The sequence below is a fragment of the Taudactylus pleione genome, unplaced genomic scaffold (assembly GCF_031769625.1).
Source record: "Taudactylus pleione unplaced genomic scaffold, aTauple2 ptg000370l, whole genome shotgun sequence".
Classification (NCBI taxonomy): Eukaryota; Metazoa; Chordata; class Amphibia; order Anura; family Myobatrachidae; genus Taudactylus; species Taudactylus pleione.
The window spans coordinates 6,183,326-6,208,740 of NW_028284771.1; the positions used below are offsets into that span (position 1 = coordinate 6,183,326).

Here is a 25,415-nt window from a genome sequence, read left to right on the forward strand (position 1 = left end):
TGCCTCACCGTGATCCACTGCCTCCCCGGTCACCCACTGTCTCCCCCTTTCATCCACTGCCTCCCCATCACCCACTGCCTCCCCCTTTCATCCACTGCCTCATCGTCACCCACTGCCTCCCCCTTTCATCCACTGCCTCCCCGTCACCCACTGCCTCCCCCTTTCATCTACTGCCTCCACATCACCCACTGCCTCCCCCTTTTCATCCACTGCCTCCCTGTCATCCACTGCCTCCCTGTCACCCACTGCCTCCTCCTTTCATCCACTGCCTCCCCATCACCAACTGCCACCCACTGCTTCCCCCTTTCATCCACTGCCTCCCCGTCACCCACTGCCTCCCCCTTTCATCCACTGCCTCCCCGTCACCCACTGCCTCCCCCTTTCATCCACTGCCTCCCCATCACCCACTCTCCCCCTTTCATCCACTGCCTCCCCATCACCCACTCTCCCCCTTTCATCCACTGCCTCCCCGTCATCCACTGCCTCCCCCTTTCATCCACTGCCTCCCCGGTCACCCACTGCCACCCACTGCCTCCCCCTTGCACCCACTGCCTCCCCCTTTCATCCACTGCCTCCCTGGTCACCCACTGCTTCCCCCTTTCATCCACTGCCTCCCCATCACCCACTGCCTCCCCCTTTCACCCACTGCCTCCCTGTCACCCACTGCCTCCCTGTCACCCACTGCCTCCTCCTTTCATCCACTGCCTCCCCATCACCAACTGCCACCCACTGCTTCCCCCTTTCATCCACTGCCTCCCCGTGATCCACTGCCTCCCCGTGATCCACTGCCTCCCCGTGATCCACTGCCTCCCCGGTCACCCACTGTCTCCCCCTTTCATCCACTGCCTCCCCATCACCCACTGCCTCCCCCTTTCATCCACTGCCTCATCGTCACCCACTGCCTCCCCCTTTCATCCACTGCCTCACCGTCACCCACTGCCTCCCCCTTTCATCTACTGCCTCCCCGTCACCCACTGCCTCCCCCTTTCATCTACTGCCTCCACATCACCCACTGCCTCCCCCTTTTCATCCACTGCCTCCCTTTAATCCACTGCCTCCCCCTTTCATCCACTGCCTCCCTGTCACCCACTGCCTCCTCCTTTCATCCACTGCCTCCCCATCACCAACTGCCACCCACTGCTTCCCCCTTTCATCCACTGCCTCCCCGTCACCCACTGCCTCCCCATCACCCACTCTCCCCCTTTCATCCACTGCCTCCCCATCATCCACTGCCTCCCCGGTCACCCACTGCCACCCACTGCCTCCCCCTTGCACCCACTGCCTCCCCCTTTCATCCACTGCCTCCCTGGTCACCCACTGCTTCCCCCTTTCATCCACTGCCTCCCCATCACCCACTGCCTCCCCCTTTCATCCACTGCCTCCCTGTCACCCACTGCCTCCTCCTTTCATCCACTGCCTCCCCATCACCAACTGCCACCCACTGCTTTCCCCTTTCATCCACTGCCTCCCCGTGATCCACTGCCTCCCCGGTCACCCACTGTCTCCCCCTTTCATCCACTGCCTCCCCATCACCCACTGCCTCCCCCTTTCATCCACTGCCTCATCGTCACCCACTGCCTCCCCCTTTCATCCACTGCCTCACCGTCACCCACTGCCTCCCCCTTTCATCTACTGCCTCCCCGTCACCCACTGCCTCCCCCTTTCATCTACTGCCTCCACATCACCCACTGCCTCCCCCTTTTCATACACTGCCTCCCTGTCACCCACTGCCTCCTCCTTTCTTCCACTGCCTCCCCGCCACCAACTGCCACCCACTGCCTCCCCCTTTCATCCACTGCCTCCTCGTCACCCACTGCCTCCCCCTTTCATCCACTGCCTCCCCGTGACCCACTGCCACCCCGGTCACCCACTGCCACCCACTGTCTCCGCCTTTCACCCACTGCCTCCCCATCACCCACTGCCTCCCCCTTTCATCCACTGCCTCACCGTCACCCACTGCCTCCCCCTTTCATCCACTGCCTCCCCCTTTCATCCACTGCCTCCCCCTTTCATCCGCTGCCACTCACTGTCTCCCCCTTTCATCCACTGCCTCCCTGTCCTGGTTACCTTTCCCTCCTGTGAATACACTCCATTTACTACAACTCTCTGTTTCCTATCCTGCATAGAATCCAATCCCAAGATTTCCAGTTTGTTTATCATTCTGCGATGTAGGACCGTGTCAAAACCTTACTAAGGTCTAGATAAGCTACATCTACGGCCCCCCATTGATCTATTGCTTTGGTCACCCAGTCAAAAAAGTAAATAAGATTTGTTTGGCATGATCTTCCCTGAGTAAATCCATGCTGTTTGGGGTCCTGTAAATTGTTGGATTTGAGATATTCCACCACTTTCTTTTAATAGTGTTTCCCACTACTGATGTAAGGCTTACTGGTCTGTAGTTACTTGCTTCTTCTTTGCTGTCACTTTTGTACAGTGGTATTACATTTGCTCTTTTCCAGTCCTCTGGAATCACTCCTGATACTAGCGACTGGTTGAATAATTCTGTTAATGGTGTTACCAGGACCCCTTTAAGCTCTTTTAGTATCCTTGGATGTATCCCATCCGGCCCCATTGATTTATCCACTTTCAGTTTAGACAGTTCTGTTAGGACCCTCTCCTCTGTAAGTGAAATTTTATGTACTTCATTTTTATGAATGTCTCTGCAACTTAACTGTGGCCCCTTCCCCTCTTTTTCTGTAGTGAATACTGAACAAAAGTAATTATTTAGATGATCTGCTATTTCTTTGTCTCCCTCGATCATGTACTCACTCTCTGTCTTAAGTCTTATTATTCCTCCATGTGACTTCGTCCTTCCACTTATATACTTAAAAAAAGTTTTGCTCCCTTTATCTACTGACTGGGCCATTTTCTCCTCAGCTTCTGCCTTTGCCTTATCACCTTCTTAGCCTCCTTCCTTCTGGCAAGATACGCCTCTTTGTTGTTGTTATTTTGAGTCTGCTTAAAATCCATCTTTTTTTAATATCACACTAGCTGATACCTGTTTTGTAAACCACACTGGTTTCCTTTTCCTGGTGCTCTTCCTAACCCTTTTAATACAAAGGTCTGTAGCCTTCAGTATTGTATTTTTTATTTTTACCCACCTCTCCTGCACTTCTTCCAGGTTCCTCCAATCTGCCACTGACTCAGCAACACATATCTCCATCTCTGCAAAGTCAGCCTTCCTAAAATCTAACACTTGTTTGTGTATGGCATGAATTGGACCCTGTCTTTATACTAAACCATACTGCTTGGTGATCACTGGATCCTAGGTTCTCACCCACATTTACATCCGATATTCTGTCACAGTTTGTGAGTATCAAGTCCAGAATAGCATTTTTCAGAGTGGGCTCCCTCACTAATTGTTTGAGAGATGCTCCCTGCAGAGAATTTAGAAAGTGGCCACTTCTAGAGGAACTTGCAGCAGACACCTCCCAGTTTACATCAGGTAAATTAAAGTCTCCCATGATTATAACCTCTCCATTTAAAGCCATTCTAGTAATGTCCTGTATAGGTACTTATCCAGTTCTTGACACTGTCCAGGTGGTTTATAGATCACCCCAGTGCAAATGATGTCCTTGTCCCCCGATTCTATAGTCACCCAAAGGGGCCTCAACATTTTGTATTATAGGCGAGCGTTTTATCCTCAGGCTGCAGGGCAGCTTTTCTTTTTTTTTTTTTCTTCCTTCATCTTTTTTCTTTGCATGTATCTGGACAGGCAGACTCTGTGCTAAGTAAATATGCCTGCTACGTGGGAGCATCTCCAGAGGAACCTGCCACAGCCGATGCAGGTTTTTGTCCGGGGTCTCTGAGCGCATTGTCCATTGACACTGCAGCTCCATCACCCAACTGAGGCAGACAGTGGTGGCAAGTAGGAGCCTTCCTTTTAGTAACTCTGCTGATGGGGTGTACTTTGGACCCCCTGAAAGGGAAGCAAGGCAAGCCTGCCTGTTAGCCTGGGAGGCTATAGGCATGCTCCGCCCTACCTATAGCACGCGTCTGCATGCAGACTGCCTGCCAGCAGCAGCAGTAACTCATACACAAGAAAAACTCTGTAGCCTTCCAAGCCACGGAGACTCATCTGTGGGGATCCTGAGTCTGGCTACCGCTGCTCCTCTTGTAAAATTTTATACAGTACTGGGTTTGTGGGTATTTCTCTGTAGAGGGATTTCAGAATTCCTTTCAGCATTTTGCTGTGGGATTGCTCAGAGATTAAAAGCTGTCTAAAAAGTTTCTGCATGTGCAAAGTGTAAAACCACATTTCCTCATGCATGGTTGGACTGGGGGGCAGTTTGCGAAGCATGTGCTGTGGAGGCTCGGAGTAAGATGACAGCTTTGAGTGCTACCCTGCCTGTTGACATGCTGGCTTGGGTGGTAAAGCTGGTTGGGGGATTGTCAGAGCTGTTGGAACAATTGGCTGCTAGCAGGCATACAGGCTCCACCATGGAATTGGAGAAAGTGATTTTACTGTAAGTACAAAAATCCAGGTACATATAGGTTTTAACAAATTAGCACAGATATTGCCATCATGTAATTGATCAGCTTCAGATTTCACTAATTGCAGTACAATAAGTTTGTGGGACATTCCATGTGACTCATGTTACAATGTTAATTTTTAGAAGTTTAAATGCACTACAAAAATGTAAACGCTTAGCTAAATTTTATTGTTTTATATATGTGACTTATGTTACAACAGAATGGACATAGGAACTGAGGAGACGTCTATATTTATCTAAACCTGCTCTCCTATTTTTTTTAATAATATGATTGTTATACTATACCCTAAACTTATGATTGACACACAACAAAAAACTGAATGGTAACCAAAGTATACTTAAAATCAATTTTGACATGTAACTCATGTTACATATGAAAGTGACTCGCGTTACATTTCTGTCCCCAGTCATAGGGCTCTGATGCAAATTACTCAAACCTGTAGAACCCATGTGAATTAATAAATATAGGCCTGTTTATCTTCCTGATCAACTGTGAAGATGTATAAAAGGTATGCAGTCGGGAAGTCGGCGGACCTAATCCCAACAGCCGGCTACCTGACTGCTTAGTCCAGGCGAGGGTTAAATGACAGGCGTCTAAATCTAGACGGCTGTCATTTTACCGACGCGGGAGACCGGTGCCCAGCATCCCGACCGAAGGGACGCTGAGCGCGGATAGCCGTGGGGGGTTTAGGTTTAGGGCTCCCGGGGGGGACTTGGGGTTTGGCACCCCCCCTCGGGAGGTTAGGTTTAGGCTAGGGGAAGGGGGATTAGGGTTAGACACCCCCCCCCCCCACGGGGGACTTAGGTTTAGGCGGCGGGGAAGGGGGGGTTAGGTTTAGCCACTTAGAGGGGGGGATTACGGTTAGGCACACCTAAGGGAGGGTTAGGGATAGGGGAGGGAATTGTGTTAGTCAAGACTTACCTTAAGGACGATCAGGATTTTCACCCATGTCGGGCAGCCGCTGTCGGGATTCTAACCGGTAAATCATACCGATTCCGTATAAAATATTCATCTGGTGATGATGGCCATTTCCAGTTGCTGCCAGCTTGCTCCATTGTGCTCGCTAACTATTCACCATCTCTGATGTCCCTGATCTCACTTGGGTAACTCTTTCCATCATATTCAACATAGAACCAGTCAACAACGTTGCATCATCTAAAGTCACTGTGACAGTTACATTAAGTTGAAAATGTCTCGACATCTGCTGTGCTGCAATTTAATTTTCACGTATTGTCCTATATTTCATGGAATGACCATTGTAATGGTGATCTACAAAAATGCAAAACATTCAGCTTTAATGGTTTTAACCCCTTTGTTGCTGAGTGTTTTCTCACCCTTGCGCTTATTTTTTTTTTTTTTTCACATTTGTGCTCATTCCAACATCAATAGCAATGATCTTTTTATGTGGTACCCAAACACATTATACCTTGTTTTTTTTCACAAGACTTTGTATTTTCAGAAAATAGCATTATTTTTTTTACTCATTCTAGCCGATCCAATATCAAGAAAGGGAAACGAAAGCAAAAGTGATCTGTCTTATAAACACCACAAACAAATACTTTGCAATTCTTGTTTCTCCAGTGCTCCACCTTACCACAATAATAAAAAGCGGGATTATATGTGTAGGTTTTGACAAATAAATGTGCAATTGAAATGAAAATGCTTTTATTTATTTTTTTCACATTTTTGCTATTTCAATTTAAATGTTTCATACAGTATGTGTAGGAAGAGCAATAGATAGAGCAACAAGGCCTACCATTTTATAAACTAGACAACCTATCATAGTATGGGCCTGATTCTGAAGTGGGAGTAAAGAAAAGAAGAGCAAGTAAATCTGCAACTGGACAAACCATGTAGCAGTGCAAGGGGTTGCAATACATTTCTTTTTTTGCATGCAGGGTAAATACTGGCTGCTTGTGCATGCAGCCCATAATTGCTGGACAGCATTATTTTTACACTGCAATTTAGATTTGCGTTTAGACTTGCACCACTCAAATGTCTCTGCATATTTTCAATCTGCCCCACCTGCAGCGCAGCTTGGCTTTACCGAGGTGCACAGTTACTTGCTATTTTTTTATTTATTTTTTTTTTGCTTTACTTCCACCTCAGAATCAGGCCCTTAAGGAGCGACCACTTTTGTTATTTGACATAAGCTGGTTTGTATTAACTTAGGTGCCTGAATCCCCTTATGAGATCAGGCTATGGAGGTGCATGGCATTAGGACAGCGCTGGTAGGCGGCGTCGTCTATTTCCCCTTGCCGCATCCTGCTCCGGGCATTGGAAGAGGATCACCAGACATTCGCGGGTCTGCTGGGACCCTAGCTTACTTATTTAAGTCCCTCCGCATGGCGCCGCTTCCCAGAGGCTGCGGCTTACATTAGACAGCTACTGCAGCTTGCTAAGGTAATGCTGGGCAGCCGAGCAGTAAAGTGAAGATCGTGCAGCGTCCGTTTGCCTCTCAAGGGATGTAAGGAGGCACGGTAGAAGGCGGTTGTGGGTTCGGTCTGGTAATGGCGACCACCATTTTGCCCACACATCCCCAGAAGTCAGTGAGATCCTTCTGGGTCAGGCCCCTCCTGGCTTCTTCCCGGGTTACTACAAAAAGGAAGTCTAGCTGATGTTTTGCTGTGTCCAGAGGTTGATGAGTGTGGTACAGCACATTGGAAATCATTGTGTGTATGTGTTTGTGTATGTATGTATGTATATATTATATTATATAACAAACATGTGCAGAGGTCCGGCTTTCCCTTTATAGCATAAATAGGCCGGGTTTATTCAGAGTTAGTCTGTAATAGTTTAGTTATGATTGTTTTGTTTTTTGTTGATTAAATTTGTTGTGTGGGATTTGTCTCATATGGCTGGTTCAGGCAAGCGTTTAGCATAAAATAATTATCTTTTTTCATATTTGAAAAATAAAAAAAAGGTGGGGGCTACAGTTACAGAGTCAGGTCTTGTATCTTGTCTCTGAGTGTTTCCTCTTGTGGTGATGCTATGTCTGCAAAGGAAACAGACCCCCATAAAGCTAAGTATATCTGTGTGCAACTGAGACTGAAAACTGAACTTGGTATGGAAAAAGTCTGCAGCCATTGCATCATATCACTTTGCATGCTGATACAATTGTCACATATCAAATTTTTCAGCACAGTCTCCTAGTCCATCCTAGTTGTACCGTATTGCGACTTAGACGCATTTTCTGCAAAAAATACGCCTGCTGCTAGCAGAGTCTCACAGACCCGCTAAGAGGAACTGTTTGGCGCTACTGCAGCAAAGACGAGAGAGGACACACTTGTACACGATCTGTTGATAAAAGCACCATAATCAGATCTTTTCAGCGCTGACTTGCAGGTTAAGTCAACACTGGAATTCCACGGCCTTGTCCACAACCCAAGTTCAGTCTAGACCAGGCACGGAGGATGGTGTTTCTGGGCCTGTTCTTCAACACTTACACCAGGACACATTCAACCAGATTGTGTAGAAATGGGGTCTGCCAGATATAGACCACATGGCATCCAGGTTGAACAGTAAGTTTTCGTGGTATGAGGAACGGATCCACAGGCGACCCTGGTAGATGCCTTGACAGCCAAGTCATCCTTCCACTTTGGGTATCTCTTTCAGCCCGCTCCAATGCTCCCACATTTAATCAAATGGGTCAAGCAAGAAAAGGCTAATTTCCTTCAAATAGTTCCAGATTGGCCATGGAGGTCATGGTACTGTACTTGAGTCTTCTGTCTCTAGTGGTCGATCAGCCATGAAGGCTGCCACTGCTAGTAGATCTACTATCGTAGGGTCCGTGCTTCCATCCCAATTGACCTCAATTGGCTTTAACGGCAGTACTTGAGACCAGTCTTTTGAGGTTCAAGGGGTTTTCTACAGCCGTTATCCAGACTATGTAACAGGCCCGTAAGTCATCCACTTCAATTTTTTTATTATAGGGTCTGGAGATCTTCCATCCGATGGTGTGAAGCTAAGGGAGTTTCAGCAGCTCCTGGGTTCCACTTACCACGTTTACTTTTTATTTTTACAGGACGGTTTGTCCACATGCTTCTGCCTCTCTTCCCTGAGGTGTCAGGTTTCTGCCTTGTCTGTTATTTTCAGAGGCATCTGGCATCCCTTCCATTTGAAAGAGGAGATCACCCTCTCTCTAAAGTGGGTGCCTCTTAATTATTTGTAGGAAATGGTTGGGGGAGATCTTTCTCCATGCCTGGATTGCATTATTTTTCTGTAGTTCACCAGACATTAACCTTTACGTGGGTACGCCATTTGAAAAAGGTGTCCCTCTCTTTCAAATGAGAATTTTTCTATGTTATAAGGTGGGGAGATAATCAGCTTAACAAAGTCCACGGTGGTAGACAAAATGCGTTGCTGTATTTGTCCTCCATATAATCAAAGTGCAGCCACAAGCACCTGCCAGTCATTGAGCCCAGGCACTGCACCTGATGCCATCTCTACTTCAACCATGCACATGGTAAAGATGTGTTCTCATACACCTAGCCTTTCTAGTTGCGCCATGACGTGGCCTTATCTGCATGCGAAATGCTACGTTAGGGTCACAGCCACTGACACTGTAACGTAGCATTTTGTATGCAGATATAACTGTAGTCGCACACAGAATATAGGCCTGCCGTAAATCATTTTTATCAGCATAATCTGCTTGTACGTCCTATTCGCATCACTTTGTGAATAAGATGCATTTGAAGGTAAAAAGTTGCACAAAAAGAATCTTTGCGCTACAGAGTCACACGGCTCTCACGTTATGTGTAACGCGACGTGTAGGGCCTGGAGGAAAGATGTATGTGGACAAATCTGTAGCTCTGGGTATCTGCTATATGGAGCTACCACACTGCGGTTTAGTCCTTACTCTCACTACACTGATAGCATAGCCAAAGGCTTTTGGTACACACAGCCCCTGCTCTGCGGTTGATTTGCACCTAGCTCTGGTATTGCAACTTATTCACAACACATCTTGCAGCTCAACACCTGTTTCTGCCAAACTCTGAGCCTATCTAAGTTGCCCATGGGTCTTGCATCTGCAGTATCCGCTGGACTGGCAGCAGCTCTGTGAACTTCATCTAGGGATGCAGTCTCTAATAGCTGTCCCCATTAATGATAGTGTCTGACCTACCACTAAACGGACTGTTCCTAATAATATACCTAATAAGGACTGGTTCTGGTGCATTAGAAACAACTTATTGTTCACAGTTTGGTTTATGTAAATTATACATTTTATCTGGATTTCAATAGATTTTAGTGTCTCAATTGAAACCCATGTATTGTAGTTTTTGGACTTTTTACAATTTAGCAATGTGATCCAAGTACAGATGTGTCTTCATACACCCAGTGTCTATACTCCATATGGTGCAAGATGCCCGGCATGACCGAACAGAACCAGTGAAAAGCCACTCGCAGTGCAACAGAGACACTAGGCTAGTCACATAACAGAAGTATAACAATACAGACTCAGTCGCACACAGATATACAAATGTCACACATCAAATTCATCCATATAATCTAGCAGAGTAGTTTTGTCGCTTCATCTTTTTTTTTTTTTTTTTTGTGCGAACACGACGCACATTTTGAGGGAAAAGACGCTCTGCGCGGCCAAGTCAAACAGGACCTACTGCGATGAGTGGGGCTGTTTGGTGCGACTGAAGTCAGTGTGCGAGGACACATCTGTACATTATTATCATTTCTTTATGTGTGTGTTCATTTGGTACATTTATTATGTTCTTGAATTTTGTAGTTTTAACGTTTTATGGTATTTGCATCAGTCTTATTAGAGACCTCACTATATACATCTATTTATAGTCAGTTGGTTTATGTCAGCGCATTGTTTTTTTATTGTTATTTTTATGTGAGGTCGACAATTCGCTGTTTTTTTTTTTTTTCCTCAAATGCTGCAGACATACAGTATGCCGAGATGATCTCCTGTGTTCTTCAGGCTCTTAGTTTCCTCTTGTTTATAACTATATTAGCTGACAGCATTGAAATGTTGAGCTAAGTGGCACAATGGGCCAGTAAACACACACAGTACTAAAATAATGAATTGGTATATATTGTTCATTGTTACAGGTGTTATGGTCGGGCACTGAAGCTTCAGCTCTCTGCAAACATCTGGTGTGACCTTGGCATCAATTATTTCTACCAGGCACAGAGTTTACTGGATTCTGACATTAAAGAAAGAAACAGCAGCGATTTATTGGAAAAATCTGTGCAGGTAATTTTGTGAATGATAAGAAATGGACTTGTATACAAACTGCAAAAGAATGATGTACTCAAATAAAGAGATCTATAAAACGATTCTATGTTTGGAAGACCAATGCTGGGGATATGGTTTACTGAAAAGTCATTACTAAAATACAAGTTGTCATCTAGAAGAGAAATAATGATAATCATTTTATATGTAAAAGTTTCAGGAGCTTATCAGAACTGAAGATATTTGAGAGAGTTATTATTGCAGGGGAGATTTTTTCCTCCATACAGCAGACTTCCTGTCTGTCATCATACTGTAGGACACTACAGCCTGCCACTGTTGGGGTACAGTATAACTGTCCATTTTATTTCACATGTAGGTTCTGGTAGAAAGATAACCCCACTCAGGCTGTGACTACAGCTATATTCTGGCTCTTTGTTTTTTTTTATAATACCTTGATTGATTTTGATCAAAGTCAGATATCCCTGCCATTACCAAGACCGCCTTTACCAGCTTTTGCAAATAATTGCTTAGAACAGATAAAAATAACTTGCGCTAAGCTACAGTACATAATATAATCTTCAAACATATCATAGTGTATTTGTACTGTATTTTATGTTTAGTGTTCCTTTAAACATGATAATGTATCCTTTGAATCATATGACTGATTTATTTTTTTTCAGATGAGTCAAATGTGATATTTATTATTTTATCATAACTACAGTTAGTGTTCATTACCTTTTTATTATTGTGAGTGTATAGATATTTGACATTCTCTCTGTATAGTGTTTAACACTGCTTCTCGTCAGTAACAACATGAGAGCTGCACCTACTGTTCATGATTCTTGCATAAGTGTTTTTGTTCTGAATCGGTTTTCTTTTTCCTTATCTATGTAGTGCATTAAGAAATCGGTCATGATGGAGAGTAGCAATCACCAGTACTGGAATGCTCTTGGTGTTATTTGTTGCTATAAAGGTATGATTTATTTATTCATGTTTTTTATTTTACGAAGTTAAATATTCCCGGAAACAAAACCCAGGTGACCTCAGACTGCGCTCAGTTCCACCCCACCCCCCAGTCTGCAAGGCCTTGCCCCTCTTTATCCGCTGTGTCCCACCCCCACACTGCTGGGTGCCACCTACTCCACCATGCTGCTCCCTCATACTTATGCGTTGCCGTCTGACGGCCTGGACCTCCTCCTCTACTAGGTCTGTCCCGACAGACCTTGCACAGTGCCCGATTCAGAGATGGACACTGATGCGATTGCAGCTGCGATTTCGAGTGGACGCAGCTGTGAAAATATGCTAATGCTTCCAAAGCTTACCCGTAGATAAGGATGCCCACTGCTGACTTCTCATCTGCGTCCCATGACATGTACCAGTTTAAATATCGGTAACATCGACCAGCCATGCTGCCCTTGTAGCAAGTCTGACCTGTCTCAAATACAATCACTCTCCTGACACGCAGAGAGCTCTCCTGCTGTGATTGAGAGCTCTCTGCTGCTTTTGACACTGTTGACCACTCTCTTCTCATACAAACACTACAATCCCTAGGTCTTCAAGACACAGCCCTTTCAAGGTTCTCATCTTACCTATCTAATCGCTCTTTCACTGTTCGCTTTTCTTATTCTGCCTGCACTTCGCTACCTCTATCAGTTGAAGTACAACAAGGTTCAGTATTAGGTCCTCTGCTTTTCTCAATATATACCACCTCTCTTGGCAAACTAATCAGCTCTTTTGGTTTTCAGTATCATCTGTATGCGGACGATGCTCAAATTTACCTATCCTCCCCAGATTTGTCACCATCTGTGCTGGTCCGTGTCACTGAATGTATCTCTGCCATTTCATCTTGGATGGCATCTCGCCACCTCAAACTTAATATATATCCAAAACAGAATTAATTATATTTCCACCGGCCAATAGCAGTTACCAACCTTATATCTCTATTACTGTTGACAACTCGACAATCAACCCCACCCACAAGCTCGTTGCCTAGATGTAATCCTTGACTCTGAACTGTCTTTTTGTTCCCCACATTCAATCTGTCTCTAAATCCTGTTACATACATCTAAAAAACATAGCCCAAATTCGACCATATCTTACGCAAGACGCTGCAAAAACTCTAATACACGCACTCATAATTTCCCGCATTGACTATTGCAATAAACAGGCTCTCCCCACTACAGTCCATTTTGAATGCAGCTGCAAGGTTGATCTTTCTCACCAAACGTTCAGTGTCTGCTGATCCACTCTGACAGTCCCTTCATTGGCTGCCGGTCTTCTACCGTATTCAATTTAAAATACTTACACTCACACATAAAGCTATTAACCAAACCACACCAACATACATCTCTTCACTTATCTCAAAATATCTTCCAACCCGACATCTCCGCTCTGCACAAGATCTGCGTCTCTCATCCCCGCGCATTATTTGTTCACATGCATGGTTACAGGACTTTTTTCAGGCTGCACCCACCCTGTTGAATGCCCTCCCACGCACAATAAGACTTTCCACTAGTTTTCAAACATTTTCAGACAAGCTTATCAGATTCCAGGACCGCCCATCTAACCTTTTATAGCTCCCTATCTAACTCTCTTCTTATAGTAAACACCTATCACATCTTCTCTTTCTTCAATTTAACATCCTCCTAACCCTAGGCCAACTTTCCAATGTGATTGGATTATACAGCCCACCAAGAACATCTGCAATCGGGCTGGACCAATTTGCAATATGTAGCACCTATCCTTGGGTATGGGATGCAATCGGGAAGCCAGCTGACATTATACCGACAGCCGGCTTCCCGACTGTCATATCCCGGCGAGGGTGAAATGAACGGTGTCTAGATGTAGACGCCTGTCATTTTACCAACACTGGGAGACCGGCGCCCGGCATCCCGATCGAAGGGATTAGGGTTAGGCACTTGGGGGGGGGGAGGTTAGCGTTAGGCACCCCTAAGGGAGGGTTAGGGGGGTAGGTTAGGTTAATTCATACTTACCTGGGGACGATCAAGATTTCCAGCGCTGTCGGGCTGCCGCTGCTGGGATCTGTTCCACTGTCGGCCTGACGCTGCCGGGAATCGAACTGCTGGCCATGTGGCCGGCCCTCTTACCCTTATGTATGTCTTTTACAACCCAGTATAATGTTAATGTTGATTCAAATTGTGAAGTGCGACGGAATTTGCTGCGGTATATAAGAAACTGTTAATAAATAAAATAAAAAATAAATGAGATCGCAATGCTTAATTTATGCACGCCCATGTAACGGCGTTTAAACGGTTAGACACGTCTGCATTTTTCTAATCACCTATCCACCTACCCTCTCACAGTTCACCATCCTAGTTCCCCTTTCCCCCCATAGATTGTAAGCCCTCTTCCCTCTTGCTTTCCTCCTAGCACTATCCTTGTCACCAGTGCGCATCTGTTCCCCTGTCTCCATCAGTGACTCTGATCCTCTTTGTTTGCCCACTATGTGGGTACAGGCTCAATGATTGCTGTTTCCTCCCAAATCCCCCTTGTGTGACCCATCAAATTCTTGTTTCTAAAGTCTAAGTGAGTCTCTTCATCTTACCTCTCTGCCCTCCGTGTCAGGTTTTTGTATTATGGTCAGTGTTGGACTGGGGCATGTAGGGCCCAACGGGGCAATGCAGTGATAGGGTCACATACATAGTGGTGTGGCCAGCCTCCATATAGGTTTGGTTGACCATCAGCGAGTGCAGGGTGTGGGTGCCTTTAAAAAAAAAAAAAAAAAAAAATTGTATATATAATATATAGTAAATACTGCTAGTGCATGCATAATAATGTACCAGATTAATTTCAGCAATTAATTGTAGAAAATTCACCAAAGTCCTGTGTAGTATAATGTAACATGTATAATTCCAGTGCAAAGTCTGGAACCTGATCCCCAGAAGAGGGGGTGGGCCCTCAGGCAGTGGGGACCTCCGGGGGTTTCCCCTGTACCCCTGTGGTCCAGTCCGACTCTGATTATGGTCATCTCTTCTTCTATTTTTTGTATGTAATTAGTATTCATTGTACGGCACTGCGGACATAGGGCCTGATTCAGAGCCGTTCGCTATTTGTGGTCGTTCGTTCAAAAACAAGGGGTGGCTATTCAAATGATCCGTTCGCAAATTGCAGTCTGTTCCCACCTCTAAGTCTGAACGAGCGAGCAAAACATACGCTCGTTTTTTTGATAAAAACGCCCCCTGGCCGCACGCACCATACGTCATGTCCGCTATTTATTAGATTAATCGAGTACATCGTACAGCGTATGAACTGCTCGCTATTCTTGTGGTTGGTGTTTTCAACCGCTATTTTGCGAGCAGTTCTGAGTTAAAAAAAACCAAGTGACGTGGTCAATGACGCTGCTGTATTAATTATGCACTCCCTTAAAACGCCCGTTTTGACCTTTAAGCACGCCTGCGTTCGGATCTCCACTCCCCGTTTTCAAGCACCTTCCCCTGTTACCACCCACATACGCCTCATTCTGTCACTCAAAATAGCAGGCCCTCGCTATATTGCGTACCAACGATTTTCGGCCGCACTGACTGGTTCGCGCATGCGTACTAAAAACCGTACGCATGCGCAGATGTGCGAACATCGCTCGGAACGAGCGTACTGCCGCTAGCGAGTGGCTCTGAATGAGGGCCATAGTTGATAATAATAATTTAACAGTCCGGTTCATGTGGTGTGAAATTAAATTATATTAGATATTAGTTTTGCATTATGCATGCACCAAAATAAATCTGTCAGAGCAAGGTGAGAAGAGAGAGAATTTTATACCTGTAAATGTTCAAGGAGAGACTATAAAAAGATGCTTTGTAACATTGTCAAATATATATCTATAAATATGTAAAGTAAGCATACCAAAATACTGTCTGATCTATGTCACACTGTATGTAACCATCTCCTCCACCTTGCACTACTGCTCTCTCCTAATAGTCGGTTTACACTCTGTGCAGCACTGAATGGAGTCTTCCATACTGTAGTATAGACAAGGCTATCCAGGGTACATATATTTTCAGGAATGTATTACTGGCTATTTCATGTATCTTTTCTTTTATCATTTTCAGGCATCAACAATGATGCACTAGCTCAACATTCCTTCATTAAATCAATCCAGTGTCAGCCAAATGTGAGTACACCATTATCTCTTCATCCACCAAAACTTGCACTTCCTGACATTTTGTTTGATACCACGTTCCTTAACCTTGTTATTTCTCTGCAGAATGCTGCTGCTTGGACTAATCTTGGAGCCTTATATCTAGTGAATGAAAATATTGAGGTAAGACATTTGTGAGCATAGATGTTGTCTCCACCCTTGCTCACTATTCTTGCTATAGTAAATAGGTCCCCCATTATATTACACCAGTTTATTACCGCTGTCCCTAGAGTAAATGACGATAGCAGACATACTCAATGAAATCAATGAAGTGAAACCTTTACCTGCATGAATATTAACCCAACTGTTCATAATATGTAAATAAGCATGTTTTCAGTACTTTACCATGAAAAACCACAAAAGGTAACAACAAACACAGTTTTTAATCTTGCTATATTCTGCTCTGAATGTTGATGTAGTTAACTTAGTTTTGCACGAGAGATGCTCAGCGCTACTGAGGCACATGGAACACCCACGTTATGTGTAGCGTGTGGAGGATAGATGTATGTGGACACATCTGCAGTGCCGTGTGTCATTAGTGATGGTATTCTCCACTTTGAGGTTAAGTTTACAGCTATTTCACCCTGATTTAATTTTTTCCTTCCTCTCTAGTAACAATTCTAGCACATATAACAATAGACTTGGTGGACCTTTCTGGGAGAGCTTTTTTGTTTTTCATCCTTTCTGATTATGTAACTATTTAACATTTAATTTATTTTTTGTTATTTTATTTTTTCCAGCTAAGCCATCAGGCTTTCAACGTAGCTCAGTCCCTTGACCCATTGTATGTGAGATGCTGGATTGGTCAGGTGAGTTCATGTTGATTCCAACCAAAGGAAGGAACTTGTGCCTACACAACTAAACACTTATTGAATAAATATATCACTTCTACTCACTCCCCTAGCAATCTGTGTTTCTTCGCACCCCACCACAAAACACCCACCATAATACACACTGACCACCCAACCCTTTCCCTACCACTCCCCTCTCCCCATCCCCTCCTCTCCCCCCCCCCCCCCACACACTACTAGGAGCGCACGTCAACCCATCCTTATCTCGTTAATCATGGAGCGATATCGTGTAGTGGATATGTGGCTTAAGTCTATAAGTGTGTGTTTTACATAATAACCTTTCAGTGTGGAGAAAAATAAGAGTTATGGTATGACTTACCTTTTGTTAACTCTTTTTCTTCGAGGTCCATGGGGTCCACAGCCAATACGTTGGGTATGATTCCCGGTCAATTAATACAAATTAGCTCTCTGCTCCCAGGATGCACTGGGTCCCTCTTCATATACCCCACCCCCTGCCTCAGGTAGCCAGTTCATTACCAAGCTCCTCATATAACCCCCCCCCGGAACACAATCGATCGCAATGTTTCCATCCTGAACCCGGGGGCTCGAACAAATTTGTTGAGCTCTCTCAGATTCAGAATGGGCCGGTACGACCCGTTCGGTTTTTGAACCAAGAACAGATTGGAGTGAAACCCCTCTCGGAACTGATTCTCTGGCACCGGAACCACTACCTCTGATGCTAGTAACGCAAGAATTGCTTTCTGAAGGGCCAAAGCTCTTTCTGAACCCTCCTGTGGGTTTATAAAAAAAAAAAAAGTCCTCCAAAACGTCAGGGCGTACCCTCGGGAGACGACTCCTCGAACCCATGCATCCTCCGTCGTGAGGTGCCAGGGCTCCGAGAACCGAAGTAGTCGGCCCCCCACCCTGGGATCCCCCAGACTGAGGCCCGTCCCATCAGGCCACTGGTTTATCCTGGACCCTAGATCCTGGACGTTTGTTCTGCCAGGGCTTCCTGGGTCCTACCTTTTTTGGTGGAAAACTCACCGAGGACTGACCCTTGACCTTGCCCTGCGGCCGAAACCCCCGAAAGGATGCCCGTCTAAGTTTAGACGAGGTTGCTGATGGCAGACCTGCCGTCTTTGAGGCTGCCATGGAGGCTACAATTTTATCCAATTCTGGACCAAAGAGAACTCCCCCTGTGAATGGAAGGGATTCTAGGGCCTTTTTGGACCCGGCATCTGCCTTCCAATCCTTTAACCAGAGAATCCTACGTGCCACCACGGACTCCGCTGAAACCCTGGAGGAAAGGATCCCTGCATCCAAGGCGGCATCTCCCAGATAAGACGCCCCTTCTCTAATAAAGGAGATCATGTCCAGCTGCTCCTTAGAGGCATCTGGTAGAGACTCTGCTAGAGTTTTAGCCCACTCCTCAATAGCTCTTGCTACCCAAGCAGTAGCCATAGCTGGACGGGTGGCCGTTCCCGCCAGCGAGAAGATTGATTTGAGGCAACTCTCCAGTCTCCTATCCATGGCTTCCTTCAGCGAAGTCGCTGGGTTTAGCAGAGTGGTATGCTTAATCAACTGCGCCACATGTGCATCAACTGATGGTGGATTCTCCCACCTAGCACGGTCCTCTACTGGAAAAGGATATAGAAGCGCCATTCTTTTAGAAGGATGGCTTTTCTTATCCGGACAGACCCTCGCTTCTTCCATAAGTTCTGATAAATGCTCAGACTTTGGGAATTCTGCCTTGACCACTTTCTGGCGCTTGAACAGGGGTGCCTTCCTAAGCGGAGGATCCCCTTCCTCTAAATTTAATACCGATTTCACAGCCCTAATCAGAAAGGGGACATCGGCTACTGGGAAATGATCATCACCCTCCGCGGAGCTAGACTCCTGAGAAGAGTCCTGTGCCTGCTCCTCTTCGGAGGAGGCACTGGAGTACTCACCCATGTGAGAAGGTAAATGGCGCCTGGATTTAGGCTGCTTTGGTTTGACAGCCTGAGGAGGCTGAAAAACCCCAGAGGATGATGCCATAACCTTACCAGCACCAGGATCCATCCGAGGCGGCCACATCATGGGCATAGGATGCATCTGCTGAGGCAAACTCCAAACCGGTGGTACCGGGGCAGCCAGCCGCTCCGCCACCTGAGCCATAACCTGAGAAAATGATGCCCAAGGGGGCTCAGGGCCTGTAACAGACAGACTTAATTGGTGTGGTGGCTGTCTGAAACAGTTCCCACAAAGCCCATTTTGTAGAAAGTACTGTGGGGACAAGCCTGCCTTGCAGGCTATACAGGATATCAGCAACGGGGCTCCCGCCACCTGACCCTCAGACTCCTTACATGTCAACTATGCCAAGGTTCTGAGTGTATAATGTGCTGACTTTCTACTCTCAACCCACACACCTGTAGTAAGGGATAAGGGGAGAGACAGTGACTGTTTACAGGAATTACAGTTCTTTTTACATAAGAAACAGTATGCATGACATGTGATTGTTGTCTGTGGATAAACACTTCTATGAGTCATACGCATATAAGCTCTCACTATCATAATCAGCGCTAGGCTTAGTAGGATAGAGCCCTATAAAACCTGAACCAGCAGTAGGAAAGGTATACAGGGAGACTGCCCAGCGTCCTGAAGGAGCAGCGATCAGAGAGCAACTGACATACACTCTGGCTGCCTTATATGGAGGCTGGGAGGAGCAACCCACCCCGCTGCGCCAGAAGACTGGACTAGCGTGTGGATTGGGGGAGGGGCCGCCGGGGAAGCGGTCCTCCCCTATGCTGCTTGGACCTTCCCGGTAAACGGACATGGCCGCTGCCACAAGCCCCGGCTTGTCAGGAACATCACATCCCGGCGGTCTAGTGTAGGCGACAGGCTGTTCTGCCCCTGACTGCAGCTGACCTCCGGCCAGTCTCACCACCATCAGTGGCCGCCGCGACCACCTGCTTACCTGCCATCCCCATGATCCGGATGCGGTCCAGGGCATGATAGCCCCTGCCGAAGCCCTAACCAAGGCTAGCGGTGCGGCGCCGGAGGAGGTAGTTGCAGCGGGCGGCCGGTGCGTCTCCCATCAGACGTGAGGCTGCTTCCAGGACAGCTCAGACCACCCGCCTAGATGGAGAGTAACTCTCCTTTTTTTTTTTTTTTTTTTTTGTTACTCGTCTGGCTACCTGAGGCAGGGGATGGGGTATATGAGGAGGGACCCGGTGCATCCTGGGAGCAGAGAGCTCGTTTGTATTAACTGTTTGGTGACCGGGAATCATACCCAACGTATTGGCTGTGGACCTCATGGACCCCGAAGAAGAAATACCTGCATCTAATGTATAAATGCCTGTTTTTGATGTGTATCAATGTTATAGGCATTGATTGCAGAAGCGGTTGGAAGCTATGAGACCATGGACCTCTTCAGACACACCACAGAGCTCAGTATGCATGTGAGTCACTGATAGTGTTTATCAACTGACCTTTTTTTTTTTACTGACTTATTTGTTTACTATATGTATTTCATTTGCACTGTGATGTGTGCATATAAAGGTCTTTAGTACTAAATATGTAATTTGGTGGTTTTATTGTCTGCCAACTAATCTCTAGGTATTGCTATGTATCTACCGCTGTATTTATACAATTAGTTAGGGGCCTATTTATCATTAAGTATTTGTAGGATATTCTGAGGTAATTGCTTATGTGAAGAATTCCCTAGATGTACTATTAAGGGATCACAGCAGATACCTCCGATATCTGCCGCGGTGTCTCCATTCTTGTTGCCAAATGCAGCCCCCGTAGGCTTCCTCCCCATTGCCCCATGGTGACGCATGCTCATTGCCTGCCAGAGACCCAAACCAGGAAGCAGCGTAGTAAGAGCATTTTAGTAAATTTGCGTAAAAATATTAATTTTCACATTGCAAATTTTGGCAAAAAAAATATTCATCACATTATGCAGATAGTGATAAATATGCCCCTTACAGAGTCCATGATGCTGCTTCTGCAGAGCTCGTAAATAATAGTCACACTTTCTGCAGAGCTGAGTAATTATAGAACTGTCTCTTGTTAGTTAGGCTACTTGAATGATTACTTAGTTTCCAATAAAGGGCTGCCTGCTATGTCTTATCCTCTTACCCATTATGCCATTGCAAGAGGTACAATCAATCACTTTCTGGTTAGCACATAATCCCACGATTTCTTTTGAAGGATGAGGTGAGAATGTTTCTGCAGACCTCTTGCATTGATGTTGATTTCAGAATATAACAAATGTGCATCCAACGCTCGCCATTGTAAGAGTGGTGTCATATGGGTAATTTAAATGATTGCGCTTCTACTGTTAGACGTTTTACCGTTCATAGGGGGCGATCCAGTTGTGGCCAATTGCTGCAATGTTTTTTAATAGAATGGTCAGAAAGGCTGCAATTCTGGGCCACCAACATCACCAGTTTTCTTTTGCACATCACAGACGTGCACAGGAAAATTGTTGATGTTGGGGAACAGCAGAACTTCACGGTACAAGTCACAGAGAATTTAATATAAGCCATAATATATACATTGAGGTGAAGGAGTGCTCCTACTGTGGTATACTGGACTACTTTACCTTTAAGGACCCTACATACATAATTTATTGCTTCTCTGTGACAAGGAAGGAGCATTCCCCCTTTGCTTAAACCTTTGATCACTAGCAGTGATCGCAAACGTGTGCTATAGCATTTCACCCGATATTGAGGACTTTTCCATAATTGGTGGGTCCTCAGGGACGGGCTCTGCTGCAGCTAATCCCTGGCTGCCAATTAAGTGACTGATGTATCCTGGCCTGGCTTCAGGCTATAAAAGAGGAGCTGTAGCCAGGGCAGACTTCTTGGGCACCTCTCCTGGCATGCAGCGGCTGCAACAGCACTACAAAGACATGATGCAGCTACCTGACCTGGCGTGATGACGGCCCCTGCACCCCGAGGTACTACAGTGTGTGGGTGGCTGCAGAAGACTGTGTCTCTGGCTGCACTGACAGAAATATTCCAGTAAGTCAAAGTGGGTAGCAGGTGGGAGTTTGGTGCTGTAGAGGGTTGGGGGTGCTGCGGGTTAGCGGGTGGCTCTTTTGGTGTTGTGGCGGGTAGGCGGGGCTGATGGTAACTCCCCAAGGCTAACAGTGAAGAGTGGCTGGCGGATGGCCAGAAGGGGTACTCCAGTTTGACAAACAATAGTTGTGGCTGGGAGGGGGCGGGGGATGGGCTGGCTGCTACTACTACTTTATGCTGCTATCTACCCTTATCCCCTCCCTTCCCCCAGTACATGCCTGCCCCAACCCTCTCCTTGCCCCCCAGTACTACCCCAGCTGCGATCTACTCTTGCCCTGTCCCTACCACCTGCTGCTTGCCCTTAACCCCTCTACCCCAACTGCTACCTGCCCCCAGCACTGTCCCAAATGCTGCCTGCACTCACTCCCTATAATATGTGATGATAACCTAGAAACCGTGGTGTAGGACCCCAATTTTTTAAAGTGAGGGGTCCCTGGGATCGATTTTTTTTTTCGCTCAGTACGATCACTGACTAGTGATTAACTATGAATGCTAGCGATCACTGATGGACTAGATCGCGAATGGGCCCGGCATTGTTAGAGCATGCAAAAAGGGGAGTAACCATGTCTCATGCGGGTTGTTGGCCTTGTGGCACGCCCCCTCTCTCTGCATGCCTGCCAAGCAGTAGAGCTGCTCGGACAAGCTTTCAGGCGGCCGGATTGGCTCATCTGCCCTTCTGACATTTTTAACTTGAAAACAGTACTCATATGACACAACCTAAGGGACCCTAGGTCATATTGCACAGATATATTCAGTTTTTTACCTTGAAGACCGGTCCAGGCTCCGGGATTCCTTGTTTGAAGAAAAGGATTGTGATCATGATTAGGTAATACCTGAAGTTTAGCGTATAAGGAGCAGATGAACCTATAGCGTGTTTTAGGAACAGCTTTTGAACTTTGATTATTTTTTTGGGGAACTGAAAAAGTGTGTGATGGGTGGATGGCTTGGGTACAGGTGATAGCTGGTGAAAGGGATGGATTGTTGCGGTTAAAATAATGTAATGGTCAAGTGGAAACCTCCCAACATTCTGAAATAGAACATGTGGCCAAATTTCTCCACAATCCAATTCCACCTACACAACCATTTTTCATGAAGCCTCATCATTTTTGGCCACTGGTAGAAATGGCTCTGTGGAGATTAGGAATGAAAGTGATTGGTGATTTTCACACAGACAAGCCTATGAAACTATAATGAAAAAGGTACAAAATATAGAAACATTACATATTTTAACTTGTGTATTGAATTGTTATGCCTTCTTTTCCAGGTAGAGGGTGCAAAGGGATACACTCACTGGGTCTGTACTACCCTTCAGGATAAAAGCAATAGAAATACAGATCTTTACCGCTATAACATTGTACAGATGAATGCCATCACTGCAGCTCACCTAGCTTTGCACAAATATACAGGTAAGTTACCAATGCAGTTGCACTTAACACACTTCCTATAAATTTTTCCATATATATATTTTGCTATAATAAATACTGTCTGACGCAAAGTGGCTGTATTTCCAGTAAGCAGCGGAAACCAGTCATACTAACTTATACTAATGCCAGAATCTGTAGGGCTAAAGTGAGGATCCGAACCTTCAAGCGGGAGGCCGCACTGCCCACTGTCATAAGTATCAGCAGATGCACCTGACCCATGCTAGTTGTTAGAAATCCGGCAGAAAATAGCTTCCTTTTCACTGTACGTGTAACTCAGAATAGCACTGATGTATAGAATAGCACTGACATATAGCTATTTTTTTTTATATTTATTTTTTTTATCTTATTGTTCCTGACCCTAAAAATGAGCTCAGACCTAATACAAAATTTGGGAGAACTAGGCTACTGGGTCAGACGTAAAAAATGAGCAGCTTGCACTGAGTTCCATTAGAGATCTAACCTGAAAAATATTTTTTTTGTACTGTGTACGGTCTTCCTCTTTCATCAGATCGGATTCAGAATGATCCAGCAGCGTTTGCAATGCTAGGATATCTAAATGAACATCTAAAACTGAAGATCCAGGCAAAGGAAGCTTACCAAAGGTATATAACAAATATACATTACATACAGTCAGGTGCATAAATATTGGGACATTGGCAGAATTTTCATATTTTGGCCTCTATTCACACCACAATGGCTTTGAAATGAAACAAACAAGATGTGCTTTAACTGCAGACTTTCAGATTTAATTTGAGGGTATTTACATCCAAATCAGGTGAACAGTATAGGAATTACAACGGTTTCTGTATGTGCCTCCCACTTTTTATGGGGCCAAAAGTACTGGGACTATCAACTCAAAAGCTATTTCATGGACAGGTGTGGGCTATTCCCTCGTTATTTCATTATCAATTAAGCAGGTAAAAGGTCTGGAGTTGATTCTAGGTGTGACATTTGCATTTGGAATCAGTTGCTGTCGACTCTCAATATGAGATCCAAAGAGCTGTCACTATCAGTGAAACAAGCCATCATTAGGCTGAAAAATCAAAACAAACCCATCAGAGAGATAGCAGAAACATTAGGTGTGGCCAAATCAACTATTTGGAACATTCTTAAAAAGAGAGAACGCATCGGAGAGCTCAGCAACACCAAAAGACCCGGAAGACCACGGAAAACAACTGTGGTGGATGACAGAAGAATTATTTCCCTGGTGAACAATCAAGAGAAGACTTCACAAGAGTGAATATAGAGGGTTCACCACAAGATGTAAACCATTGGTGAGCCACAAAAACAGGAAGACCAGATTAGAGTTTGCCAAACAACATCTAAAAAAACCATTACAGTTCTGGAACAACATCCTATGGACAGATGAGACAAAGATCAACTTGTACCAGAGTGATGGGAAGAGAAGAGAAAGAAAGGAACTGCTCATGATCCAAAACATACCACCTCATCAGTGAAGCATGGTGGTGGCAGTATCATGGCGTGGGCATGTTTGGCTGCCAATGGAACTGGTTACCTTGTATTTATTGATGATGTGACTGCTGACAAAAGCAGCAGAATGAATTCTGAAGTGTTTCGGGCAATATTATATGCTCATATTCAGTCAATTGCTTCAGAACCCATTGGACAGCGCTTCAAAGTGCAGATGGACAATGACACGAAGCATACTGCAAAAGCAACCAAAGAGTTTTTTAAGGCTAAAAAGTGCAATGGCCAAGTCAATCCCCTGACCTGAATCCGATTGAGCATGCATTTCACTTGATGAAGACAAAACTGACGGGAAAATGCCCCAAGAGCAAGCAGGAACTGAAGACATTTGCAGTAGAGGCCTGGCAGAGCATCACCAGGGATGAAACCCAGCGTCTGGTGATGTCTATGCGTTCCAGACTTCAGGCTGTAATTGCCTGCAAAGGATTTGCAACAAAGTATTAAAAAGTGAAAGTTAGATTTAGGATTGTTTAGTTCGTCCCATTACTTTTGACCCCTTAAAAAGTGGAAGGCACATATAGAAACCATTGTAATTCCTACACCGTTCACCTGATTTGGATGTAATTACCCTCAAATTAAATCTGAAAGTCTGCAGTTACAGAACATCTTGTTTGTTTCATTTCAAAGCCATTGTGGTGGTGAATAGAGGCCAAAATATGAAAATTCTGCCAGTCCCAATATTTATGCACCTGACTGTATATAACAAACCTCCCAACATGTGCTTATGCCAAATCTAGACAAAATAGGCCAGTCCCCTGGTCTTGCAAACTCTGCCCCAATCTGCCCAGAAACACTAACTTTTGT

At 45.4% G+C, this 25,415-nt stretch overlaps 1 protein-coding gene across 1 annotated transcript in view; it reads left to right on the forward strand.

Annotated features, from left to right (window-relative positions):
- SKIC3 (SKI3 subunit of superkiller complex) overlaps positions 1-25,415 on the forward strand; it is a 156,659-nt gene that overhangs the window by 83,550 nt on the left and 47,694 nt on the right. Inside the window, exons 20-27 of the mRNA XM_088444673.1 lie at positions 10,564-10,708; positions 11,582-11,660; positions 15,754-15,815; positions 15,909-15,965; positions 16,583-16,651; positions 19,999-20,073; positions 22,964-23,105; positions 23,632-23,725. Coding sequence (XP_088300799.1) covers positions 10,564-10,708; positions 11,582-11,660; positions 15,754-15,815; positions 15,909-15,965; positions 16,583-16,651; positions 19,999-20,073; positions 22,964-23,105; positions 23,632-23,725 — 723 coding nt within the window. The remainder of the gene's footprint in view (positions 1-10,563; positions 10,709-11,581; positions 11,661-15,753; positions 15,816-15,908; positions 15,966-16,582; positions 16,652-19,998; positions 20,074-22,963; positions 23,106-23,631; positions 23,726-25,415) is intronic.